Source organism: Orcinus orca, chromosome 8 (genome assembly GCF_937001465.1).
Source record: "Orcinus orca chromosome 8, mOrcOrc1.1, whole genome shotgun sequence".
NCBI classification, from domain to species: domain Eukaryota; kingdom Metazoa; phylum Chordata; class Mammalia; order Artiodactyla; family Delphinidae; genus Orcinus; species Orcinus orca.
The window spans coordinates 78,729,595-78,743,013 of record NC_064566.1 but is presented as its reverse complement, the minus strand read 5'-3'; the positions used below and the strand labels follow the sequence as shown (position 1 = coordinate 78,743,013).

General features: G+C 42.6%; 1 protein-coding gene across 1 annotated transcript; it reads left to right on the top strand.

Annotated features, from left to right (window-relative positions):
* The first annotated feature begins 7,318 nt into the window (after positions 1 to 7,318).
* On the top strand, positions 7,319 to 9,289 carry LOC101282211 (lysine-specific demethylase 4D-like). Its single transcript, XM_049714090.1, is given in 1 exon segment — positions 7,319 to 9,289. A coding segment is annotated over 1 exon segment (1,971 nt).
* The last annotated feature ends 4,130 nt before the right edge of the window (positions 9,290 to 13,419 follow it).

Below are 13,419 nucleotides of genomic sequence, written 5' to 3'. Positions count from 1 at the left end.
AGCCTCCCTGGGGTATACAGATGTCCCTGGGGCCTCACAGTAGACTGTCATGGGATCTCCTGACATCAGCGGCTCTATGTCTAGGGAGAGGGAGATGTAATAGCCAATGGTAACTAGGATACTGTATTACCATCCTTAGAAAAGAAGATTTCTAAAGGAAGAAGTTAATTTCAGGATAAAGATGATCATTTTGTACTAAACAAGTTGATTTTCAGGGGCCCAGTGGCCAGTCAAGAAGGAAAAGCAAATCAGAAGCGCAGGAGAAAGTCAGTGCTATTCGAGAAAGCTATGGCACTAAATAATATCTTCAAAGAGAGAGAGAGAGTGTGATACTAAAGAATGCCGTGAACATAAAAAGGAAATTTAAGGGGAAAAATAAAAAGTTGAGAGATGAGAATTGAGCTTTGAAATAAGACTGCATTTGTATAGTAGGAAAAGAAGTGGAACCAAGGAGAAAGAAAAGAACCGAAGAAGACTATCAGTGCCCTGGAGGTCGGAGACATTTTAGGAGGAAGGAGGTGTGCCATGAATCAGTGATGTAGAGAGATAAAGTCTAACCCATGGAGCAGCACTTGGGAGACAATGTGATGATTTACAGAGATGAATTTCAGTGGAGAAGTGGGGTCAGAATCAGAAAACAAGAGAGATGAGGAAATGTTTTTGTCAAGGTGGATTATTTTTGCTTATGTTTTCACATGTTGGGTATTGAAATGAAGGTAAGAGAATGGATGCAGCTTAAATCAGGAAACAGACTGATGACTGATGATTTAACTCTTTACAGAGGTGATAGTGATCATTTAATTGAGCATAGTTTTGGAATGCATGTGAGGTGTCTATTTAAGGAGTTTAAATGGCACGATTAGCTCTGGAGAGGGAGAGTATCTTCTCTTCCCCTGAGACAGGAGAGTAGGAAGAAAGATGGGGTGTAACCAAGAGGAGAGAGACTGCAGTGTGTGCCAAATGATTTTCGTTACTTATTTTTTTAATAAACATTTTTGGAGTGTGCAGTACATGAAGTACCAAGATCCCTTGGAAAATATGATGATGAAAAAGGCCTAGAGAATGCTCTCAAAGTAGTTTTATATGGAAGATAAGTCAAGTACAAAAATAACTGTAGGGATTGAGAACACAAGCTATTAACTTAAATATAAATTTTTCTATACCTCAGTTTCTTCCTCCATAAAATGGTAATAATGATAGTACCACCTATGTTTCAAGCATTCCATTCTCTTTCTAGCTTACATTTCCGTGTGTTTTAATAGAAGTATTTGACCTAATGGAGACATTCAGCCCGTGAATCAAACACACTTTCATTCTCCATCATTGCCCTCATGTTCTCATTTCCTTTTTTACCCAGGATAAATTTACTGGCCCATCATTTTAATCACTCTCTTATCCCTCCATCCAATCCATCAAGACACTTGTTCCTCTCTCCTTGAGATACACATGGCTGGAAAACCCTAACCCTGATGAAACCTTACTATTTGCTTTCTTCCCATCTTCTGAGTCCCCTTCTGCATGGAGGAAAATTCCACAAAGTCATACAATATGAGTTCAGGAAACACATCCAGACCAAGGCACACATAGGCTCTGCATTTCTTCAGCATCTACATGGAGAGGCATCCCATGTTGAGGAGGGCTTTGTTGTCGTGGAGGCCCCTTCCCCATTGCTCTTCCTTCATATAGGGCTTTGATGACAGCCACTTTATTAGGAAAGGGACCTTCAGACTGCTTGGGGAATTAAGCTGCCTAGATATCATGCCAGCCATTTACAGGAGCTGTCTGGGAAAGCCAGCAGCCCTGTACGTTAGGAGGCACCTGGGGACCTTGGGCCCTTTTGGATGCTATAGCCCTCCAGTCATGGAAGGAGTCTAGGCTAGCCTACTGTTTAGGCATCCTAGGATGAAAATATAGGGTCATTTTTGAACAATGCTTCTCCTTTATAACAATCTGTCCCCAAGACCCTTGAGTGCTCCTCAGGTGTTTCTGGAATAGGAAGAGAGAGATTATTTGACTTCCACGCAATTTTTAGAGGCTAAGTTAACTGCATTTGTCACACTCCCTCAGGGATGAGCTAGATTGTCAACCACTTCCCCTCCCCACCATTTATTACCAATACATTCTATAGAGACCTCGAGATTGTTTCTTTTATCCTTTGACATTAAAGTTGGAAAAGGAGAAGAGTGCATTGATCCTCCGTTACCTATCTTCTGCATATTCCACGGTGCATGAGGCTCCAGGGCAGAGGTACAAAGAGCTACTACTGCTCACTCAAAGGGCCCCTGCCATCAGTATTCCGGTCTGCAGCAAACATTCGTTTGATGCACTCTTCAAAAGCTACCAGCAGGGGTCACATAGAGCAAGCCCTTCCTTGGTTATATTTTTTGTCCCTGATCCCAGACGCAAAGGATAAAGGTTTTATGTTTAAGCCAAATTGTGGTGGCCTCTTTGGAGAGAGGGGTATTAGAGGATTGGGCCCCAGCCCCAGCTTCCTCTTGTCTTGAATGGACCCCAGATAAGTATAGGGACCTCTGGCATCTCTTGCAGACCATAGGAGATGTGGGGAGTTTCTATTACTTGGAACAGTGGCAGGCCAGCTGATCTTTCTTAGCCTTATTGGGGAGACTACAGGGTGAGGAAGGTTCAATGCCTTTGTTCCCTAAAGGCAGTTGAGCTCTTCGTCACGGATTTCTTTAGCATGGTTTTCTTCTCCTCTCCCTGGTTCTTGTGCTGACCAGATACTAGTGGTGTTTAATGCCCTGACCACTGTGCTACCTCCTCCCATTCTGGCAGCTTTCCCAGGGAAAACCCTCTGTACCTAAAAGGATCCTGAAATTTTTATAACCTTTCGATCTCATATATTTTCTTGCAAGAAATCTTAAAGAAAATATTTCAGGCAAAATACCTGTGTTTTGTGGGCTGATAACATTAAAAATGAGGCCTTTTACTAGACAGTTGGAAGAGCTGATTGCATTCAATTGTGTGGAATAAGGAATGATGGAGTTAGGGTAGGGCTGATTTGAGTAGAATCTGGAAGAGATACATGGGTACTGCCCATCAGTTCAAGTTTCATTTGGAAATCTTTTCTTGAGAGAGTACCTGTTTTCTTGGAAGGAAAATTGTCTCTTCTTTTATCCAAAGCAAGAATATCACAGGAGACTTCACTGAGAAGTTGATGTTTGGGCTGAGGCTTGAGAGATGCCTGGGTGCAAAGACCATCAGACAAGAGTATACCGGCCTTTTTTGAGACACAGCCAGGAATGTGTTTGGAAGGAGAGAGCAAGGAGCAGGGTAGAAAGGGGTGAGATCAAGAGGTGATGGTGGGCCAGATCACTTAGGGACTCTTAGGACATTCAAAGGATTCTAAGAGGGGTGGAATAGGTGTGCTTGAAGTTTGAAGACAGGGGAAACAAAGAATATTTGAACGGTGGAAATGAGGGGGGCTTAACAGGATTAGGAAACAGTATTAAGGGAGCACGTGAAATTGGGTTAATGAGATAGTTTGCTTTGTTTGTTTTTTCTTTTTTTATTTGTACACATATTTTCTGTCCTAAAATTATTACTATTACATATGCTCCATAGAGTTCAAGTTGAACATGGAGTATACATAGTGAAATTTATTTTTGACATTGTTTTCAATATGTTTTTGTTTTCACACACACACACACTGTAGTTTATTTTTACAAGAGATAAATAAACTGACAGAAAGCATTGTAAATGGATGAACACAAGAAAAGCAACAATGATTGCAATTACCAAACACGAAACACACTCATACTATGTCATAATAGTGACATTCAGTCCAGTAATCTTCCCCTGTAACAGCTCCTTTACTTTGCAGTGAAAATTGACTTGTATATTTTTTGCCTCTGAGTCCTTGTGGGATTTTTTTTTTTTAAACAGAAAGTCACAAAAATTATAATCATCCTCATCAGTTCTCTCATTCACATGTAATTAATTTTTTTTTCTTCTTGATATTTTGTAAGGCAGTGTTATGAATTCATCAGTTTGCCATTAGAGTTCTGAAAATGCTCATTCGTTCAGTTCCACAGTATAGTCAGTTACCAAAAACCTGTACTTGTCAAAGTGTTTTCCATGAATTCCTTGAAAATGAAACCCTTTTATAGGAACATTTTTGCAAAAGCATCACAGTACACGCAGTACTCTTTGTAAATGACAAAAGACTTAAAAATGACCACGGTTAAAGATTTGATGAAAGTTCATAATAATGCAATTGACAAGGAAATTTAGTTATTTCTGAAATATACATTTCAAAGTAATAACTAGTATTATGACTTATAACATTATACCAGAACATATAAGATATTTAGAAGTTTCATGTAATGTCTGAAACATTTAATGTATTTCCATACAAATAACCTAAAGAAAGTTTAGTATTAGCTGTTTTCATGTGTTTTTTTATACTGCAGGTTATTAGTCATCAATTTTATGCACATCAGTGTATACATGTCAATCCCAATCGCCCAATTCAGCACACCACCATCCCCACCCCACTGCAGTTTTCCCCAGTTGGCATCCATACATTTGTTCTCTACATCTGTGTCTGAACTTCTGCCCTGCAAAGTGGTTCATCTGTACCATTTTTCTAGGTTCCTCATACATGTGTTAATATACGATATTTGTTTTTCTCTTTCAAATAACTTCACTCTGTATGACAATCTCTAGATCCACCCACGTCTCAACAAATCACGCAATTTCGGTCTTTTTTATGGCTCACTAATATTCCATTGTTTATATGTACCATGATTTCTTTATCCATTCGTCTGTCAATGGGCATTTAGGTTACTTCCATGACCTGGTTATTGTAAATAGTGTTGCAATGAACATTGGGGTGCATGGGTCTTTTAGAATTATGGTTTTCTCTGGGTATATGCTCACTCATGAGATTGCTGGATCATATAGTAATTCTATTTTTAGTTTTTTAAGGAACCTCCATACTGTTCTCCATAGTGGCTCTATCAACTTACATTTCTACCAACAGTGCAAGAGGGTTCCCTTTTCTCCACACCCTCTCTAGCATTTGTTGTTTGTAGATTTTCTGATGATGCCTGTTCTAACTGGTGTGAGGTGATACCTCATTGTAGTTTTGATTTGCATTTTTCTAATAATTAGTGATGTTGAGAAGCTTTTCATGTTGATGCATCTCTTTTTCCTAACTTTAATGAGAATGTTACATTTGTTTCACTGTTAAGAATGATCCTTGCTATTTTTTACCTTGAAATTCTTTTATCTTACAAAACAAGTTTCTCTTGATGCTTTGCAAGTAAGAATTGTAAAATCATGAATGGATTTGGCATTTCATCAAATGCTTTTTTGGTACCTATAAGATGATGGTATTTTTCATTTACTTTGTTAATATTCTGAATTATATCATTAAATTTTCCAATGTTGAATCATCCTTCCTTTCTATTTGGTCATGATGTATTATTCTTTTATTATATTGCTGTATTTCTTTGGATAACATTCCATTTTATGTTTTCATCTATGCTTATAAATAAAGATGGCCTGTAGCTTTATTTTTTTATTTTCCTTTTTCGTTTTGTTATCAGAGGTAAGAATAGCCTCATCTGAGTAGCTTTCCAACTTTTTCTATACTGAGACAATTTGCACAATAAGAGTTAACTGTTTCTTTCAACTTTTCTAGATTCACATATAAAATGATGTGTCTCCTGGACTTTCAGGGGTCATACTTTGAAACAGCTTCTTATACTGGGGTATTATTCAAGCTTTCTGGTGTTTCTTGGATCCATTTTGGTTATGTTTCCTCTCCAGAAAATTATTCTTTTCTCTTATCTTTTGAAAATCTTGCTGTCACGTTTCTCCTAAGATTCTCTTTTGAGATCTTAAAAGTTCTTTCGTGCACTGTTTCATTCCTAGTGGTTTATTTTCCCCTTCTTTCTTAGGCTCAGTTATGCCCATGTTTTATTGCTATCATTAATTTCTTCCAAGAGTACTTTTGGTCATCAGTGTTTGGTGTTGTATGTGTTTTCTTTCATTAACTTTGTCTTTATTCTTAGTTATTTTTTACTCCTACCCCTTCTTTCTCTTCTTCTATTTTATAGCTTCTTCAATTGAATGTTTAGTTCATATATTTTCAATCACCCTTGCTTTTCCTTTTGGTACGATGAAAGATACCTGTATCCTTTAATGCTTTTCACCCTAAACTATATTGTAAAATGTATTTAAATAATTTAAATAAATTAAAAAAATATTTCACAGAAATTTGTAAATATCATCATAACTTGATGATTTATGACAATGAACCATTCTGATGGCTGTGTAACCAGCACCTGGCTTCAGGATAGAATATTCACATTATTCTAGAGACTTCCTCACACCCCCACTCACAACCTCTCTCTCTCACAAAGGTAACCGCTGGTCTGACTTCTAACATAGATTACATTGCCTCCTTTTTCTCTTTATATAAATGGAAGCAAAGAATAGGTATTCTTTTGAGTCTGGATAATTTTGCTCAGTATTCTGTTTATAGAATTATTCTTATATTTTCATGTAGTTCTTGTTTATCTTCATTGCTGTATTGTATTCCATTGTATGAATATACTATAGTGTACTTAACCATTCTAATGTTGACTGGCATTTGAGCTGTTTCCAGTGTTTGGCTACTGAAATAATGTTGTTCTGAACATTCTTGGACTTGACTTTCATTGCACAGACATACGAATATCCTAGGCATGAATCATAGCACATGGGTAAGTTCAATTTTAGTGGATACTGTCCAAATAGTTTTTCAAAGTGAATGTAATGATTTCCATTCTCCTTACTAGAGTACAGGAATTTCCACTGTTCACAACAACACCATTTCTTGTACTGTCAATCTTATGAAATTTTAGCCTTTCTTTGAATATGCAATTATATTCCATGGTGGTGTGTTATTTGTAGTTCCCTAGTAACTATCTCCAAACATTAGTTTGCAACCTGTCTGTATTGTATTTTTTCTTAGGTTTTGTTTCCAATACTGCCCTGAAGACACGACATTTGGGATACCCACCCAGGGCTGGGTGGTGATTCACTAGAGCTCAAGAGACCAGAGCCAAGTGTCAACCAAGGACATCACAGACTTGCAGGCTCAGCCAGCATCAGTCCTGAGCAAGGCTTCTGCCCAGCGTGGAGTCCCCTGTAGAATCAGCAAGCCTAAGAAATATTATCAACTCATTGCACTAAAGTCTACTGGGGGTTCCTGCTGATATACTCCAACCCATTTTTGAAATAGTAGTGTTTACCAGCATCCTCACCTATCCAGAACATAAGTAAAAACTTGGGAGTTTCTTGCTTATTAATGAAAGCTATGAAGTCTAAGTCCAACTGGTCCCAGAACCCAAGTTGTAGCATAATGGTATTTCGTCCAACCAAAGAAGAGTTTAATGATTTCAATAAATACATTGCTTATATGGAATCCCAAGGGGCACACCGAGCAGGCCTGGCTAAGATCATTCCACCCCAGGACTGGAAAGCCAGAGAGACCTATGATGACATCGATGACATCTTAATAGCCGCTCCCCTCCAGCAGGTGATTTCTGGGCAGGCAGGTGTGTTTACTCAGCACCACAAAAAGAAGAAAGCCGTGACCGTGAGCGAGTATCGCCACTTAACAAACAGTGAAACACACCAGACTCCATTCTACTCTAATTTTGAGGATCTGGAGCGAAAATATTGGAAAACACGCCCCTATGGTTCACCAGTATATGGTGCGGACGTCAGTGGCTCCTTATTCGATGAAAACACAATGCAGTGGCGCCTTGGACACCTGGGAACCATTCAGGACCTGCTGGAACAGGAGTGCGGAGTGGTCATCGAGGGCGTCAACACCCCCTACCTTTACTTCGGCATGTGGAAGACCGCCTTCGCCTGGCACGTGGAGGACATGGAACTTTACAGCATCAACTACCTGCACTTTGGGGAGCCCAAGACTTGGTACGCGGTGCCCCTGGAGCACGGCCGGCGCCTGGAACGCCTGGCCAGGGAGCTTTTCCCGGGCAGCTCGTGGGGCTGTAAGGCCTTCCTGCAGCACAAGGTGGCTCTCATCTCGCCCACGGTCCTCAAGGACAACAGCATTCCCTTCGGTCGGGTCACTCAGGAGGCTGGAGAGTTCATAGTGACGTTTCCCTATGGCTACCACTCTGGCTTCAACCATGGTTTTAACTGCGCAGAAGCCATCAATTTCGCCTACCTGCGCTGAATCGATTATGGCAAAGTGGCATCGCAGTGCAGCTGTGGGGAGGCCCAGGTCGCCTTCTCCATGGACGCCTTCGTGCACATCCTGCAACCGGAGCGCTACGAGCTGTGGAAACGTGGGCAGGACCAGACCGTGGTGGACCACACGCAGCCCACGGAGCCCAGCAGCCAGTTCCTGAACGCCTGGAGGGAGGTCCGCGCACCTGGGGCACCCACGCTCCGCCGGAGGCACGGTCCGTCCTGCAGCGCCACGCACTGCCGTCCACCAGTGGCCGCCTGCCATGGGACCCGCTGTAGAGCCCCTGTGGATCCTGCGTCCCCGACCCCCTTGCCGGCCCGGGGTTCTTGCTCTGCTGCCCAGTTCGGGGCTGCGGCTGCCTACAGCTCCGCGGAGCCTGGCCTGACTCCGCCGCTGACCGCAGGTCCATCTGCTGCAGATCTCCCCCTACCTGGACGATACGGTCCTCGTCATCGTCCTTGGGAAGAGGGGACTCAGGATCCGACTGTCCGGGCCCGGACTAAGAGGCGCCTCTCCTTAGACACAACACACCCATCTCTGGACTTAGAAGCTCAGCTCCCGTTTGCTGGCGATCCCTTGATGGACAACCCTGCATTGCTGAGCCCATGGCTGCAGCATCCTTCTAAGCCTTCCGGGTGCTGTTGCGCCCCTGATCTTCAACCCTTGGGTCCTCCATTGGATCCCGAAAATCCGATGCACCCTGGCCCATGCCTGCCATCTCTGGAAGGTATTACATCCAGTGTCCTTGACAGCCTCTCTTTGATTCCTCCCAACGTTCCTGGGACTGTGAGAGTGTTTCCCAGGGACGATGCTGGGAACTGCAGGGCCCCCGTGAACTTCTGTGAGATTTTAAGTTTGGACCACTCTTATGCCTCTAAGAGTCTTGTCCCAGCTGTAGAGACCAGTCTCCCGCACACCCTTGACTGTGATCCCCTGGGGCTAAAGCTAGAGGCACCTGCATCTCTTGAGTCCTGCGAGGAATTCCTCACCAATGCATGGTATTCAATCTGTGAGCTCATGACGACTGAAGACTTTGCTAAATGTGACTTTATCTGACCCTCCACCCCAGAAACCACAGAAGCTCCCAGCCAAGCAACAATCTGGGCTGGGCCTGTCCTCAGTGGAGATGCTTTTATCTCCTAGAAATGACACATTTCTCAAGCTGCCAGATGCTTTCTACCATGACAGCCAGGGCTCCTAGCAGCCTCTGAAGTGGACCTTCCCACGAGGACAGCTGCCATAGAATGTTGTACCTCTCAGGTATTCTCATCCCGCTGCTGAACTTTGATGGGCCTTTGGCTTCTGCCTTGGCGTGGATGGTATGGACACTGCTTGCTTCTGATGGCAGGGAATGGTCCAAACGTGGGGCTGCCTGAGCCCCTGGACACCAGCCGTGTACCTTGTTGCTTCATCTTCTGGGCCCTGCAGACTAAGGACACTGCATAGTGGCCATCTTGCACCCCTCCTAAGGCACTGTAGCTGTACAGGCAAAAGAGCCTGCATTTTCCACCACTTCTTTCTCTTCACCACAGACCATAAAAAGCTATAGTAGCAAGTTCACAGTGTGCTTCCAGCCTTATGCATTCCAGTAAGATTTTTTCTTTTAATTGCCCATCTTCGTACAGCCTAGAAATATCGTCTTTTTTTTTTTTTTAAATAAATGTATTTATTTTTGGTTGCATTGGGTCTTTGTTGCTGCGTGTGGGCATTCTATAGCTGTGGCGAGCAGGGGGGCTACTCTTCATTGTGGTGCGTGGGCTTATTGCAGTGGCTTCTCGTTGCAGAGCATGAGCTCTAGGCACACAGGTTTCGGTAGTTGTGGCACGTGGGCTTAGTAGTTGTGGTTCGTGGGCTCTAGAGCGCAGGCTCAGTAGTTGTGGTGCACGGGCTTAGTTGCTCCGTGGCATGTGGAATCTTCCCAGACCAGGGATCGAACCCGTGTCCCCTTCACTGGCAGGCGGATTCCCAACCACTGCACCACCAGGGAAGCCATGGAACGTGCATTTTCAGACGCAGAAGACTGACTGATTGACAACTGTAAAACAAACAGACGCAGAAGGCCCATGCGAGGCAGTGCAACACGACCAAAGCAGGATATTCCTTGTTTTTGATAAAGCAACCCTTTAAAATAGGAACTTTCTGGAGACACTGTGAAATGAATTTTCCTTGTAAAATTATCATCCATCTTTCACACGTTCGATAAATATGTGCAATCTATCTACGATCCCCAGATGTGACGGCTCCATCAGAAAAAAAAATAAATAACGGTACCAGGTGCCATTCCTGGGCCTTGTCCCAAGGCAGCCAGTGGAAGAGTCTATTTTATTCTCTTCTCCCCTCATTAAACAGTAACAGCGGCAGAGAAGGAGAGCATTTGGATTTGAACAAATAGCATCCAATACCTAATATGCGAAGCAACTCTTTCAAGCGTTAGATCTTGTCTGATCAGGAGGATCAGGAGGGCTTATTTTTCTGAAGACGGTTGGCAGCACGATCCCCTGTCGTCACCATCCCAACGCTTACGAGAATGCGTCATTATCCAGTCAGCAACTGGGGGGGTGCTCTCAGCTGGGTTCTTCATCACCGCCTGGCGGAAGCTGTTATCCACATAGGACACCATCTGCCCCCGCGGCCCGGGCCAGGGTGTCTCTGCGCCCTCGGCCGCCGCCTCTGCCCTGCGTGCTCCGCCCGCCCGCCTCGGCCCAATCAGCCAAATCTCGGCGGCAGCGGGTCGGCGGGGCGAGGGTCGCGCGGCGCCCGGCGGCCGGGAGCTCCTGCTTCCTCCGCCAACTTCGCTCCGCGCGGCTGGGAACGCTCCCTCCGGACCCTGGCTCTACACGCCTCCCCGGCTTCTCTCGGGGACTGCGGCTGTGGCTCCTCCCGGCCCCAGCGGGCCGGAGTTATTTTTAGAGAGTTCGGTGAGAAGGTAGGATGCGGGGGTGGGGGGCACCAGCCTCCCGCTCCTCAGCGCGGAGGATCGCCCCCTCCTCCCGGGACTCGCGGCGCCGCCCGGTGCCCCAGGGAAGCACTCGGGCACCGCGGCTGCCGTCTGAGGACGGGCTCAGGTCCGGGCGCCGCGAAGTCGGGTCGCCTCGGCCGCCGTTCCCGCCGCGCCGAGGCTACGTCTACTGCGTTCGGCCAAGCCCTCCTTCAGAATTCAGAGAAACATCTTGATGGTCATGTCTACACGTCAAACTTCTCACATTGTCAAACAGCTAGATATTGTGATTGCTTATTTCTTTACTGAAGGAAATCGTCTCTGTGGGAGAAAAGAATATTCCAGTCAAAATCAGTTTTTAAATTCCTATAAAGGTTTCCTAACCAAGAGTCATCCACCTCTCCAACAGTTTTCCTTCTGCATATAAGAAAATCAGTTTTGTTGTGGTGTTAGTTTCTTCCAAATAGCTTGCACATCTGGAGTTTCATTCATTCATTTCATTCATTTATAGCTCCAGGCGGTGTGTCCTAATTGGTCTGAAAAATCAATCAGTAATAGTACCAGCCAGTGATTGACTTAAAAGAGCATAGTTAATTAAACTTTTCTACTTTCATTATTTCATTTAAGTGTCACAACCATTCTATCAGGATTTCTTGTTCAAAATTACCCTGCTGGTAAATGTGGGAGCCAGAAATCACACTTTTGACCAAATTAAAATCCACAAGTCATAAGTTTCCAAGATGAGACAAAATGCAAGCAGCATGTTCTCTAAGTAACTATGATAATTGAGTCAACAAGCATTTTCTGGTAAATTTACAGTTCAAGGAACAATCTATCAGCTTGGGGATGTAATGGCTAATAAAACAGCATCCTTATAAGAGATAATAAAAAATTTTAAAAAAACACGATTGTAAAAACGAAGAAATGTACACAATGCCAGTTCGTCTGTCCCTCACCCATGATCTAGAAAATGCCTTTATTGCAACTCACTGATTAAAATGCATGAAAATGTGCATATACAAGACACAGTCACAAACTAAATATTCTCCTTTGATATCCTTTATCTCAAACAGAAATCACCATTAAAACTCAATTTCTGAATATATGAGTTAATAGGATTAATCTTTATAAAAGTGGGTCAGATTTCAGTCTTCTTATATGAGTATAGTAAGTTTTAAAATTTGTCATCCTACCTTTATTATTGACATCCTTGTATTTAAAAACAAAAAGTTAAGGAGAAGGGATTATTCTAAGTTCTTTGGAACTGTTATCAAGAAGTCCTTCCCATTGTGAAATGATGTAACTCTCATGTAATGAAAATCAACACCAGAAAACAAATAACGCTTTTAAACTTTTATTTTGTAAAAAATATTTATTTGATCTGAATTTCTATACCACATGAATGGTCACTCTAATTTCTGATACTTATGCACAATTACAAATGTCACTTTTCTGTAGACACATTCATTATTGCTTGCTCTAAGTCAGAGGTTTCTGAAGGGTCATTTACCAACACTCAAAAACAATTTTTTTCTCAGATAATTTACTGCACTATCTACTTATCTTTTGCCAAATATTCTCTAACATACACACATATTACCACTTGTAATACATTTATATGAGTAGAACAAGATGCTCCTAACCCATTCGTAGGATCTACACTAAGTAAAAAATTACCCGATCCCTGGAAACTACTTTCTGAGTCCTTATAATCTATATAAACAACCAAGGAATTCATAGATAATAGACCTAAAATCATCAAATTATTCCAAAAATATATAGCAAGACAAGATGGCAAAATAATTCATAAAAATGGTTGAAAGAATGTAGTAATTTTTAAAATTTGACAAATGAGAGCATTCCATAGAAACTACCTCAGTTTGCTGATAAATTAAGATTATTATATTATTGTTTGTTTTGGGAAAGTAGCATGGACTCCTCTTATGTAAACTGTGTATTTACCTAAGGAATATATATATGTAGTCTTATCAATGCCTGCTGGGGAAGTAATAATGTGAAGTCAGCTCAAGATCAAGGCTTCCAAGTTTGGTAATGGAAGCTTTCAGAAGTCACTGTAGTCGGTGAGCTCCAAACACCATCACTCTGTTCTGAAGAAGAATGAATTTGGCTCCTTGAATCTCCTTATATTGAGTCCTTGAAGACCACACCCACTTCTTTCAAGTGAGTGCATTTCAGAGGTCTTTGGATGGGTGTTACTATGGGTAATTAGATCTCTTAAAATCAGAGG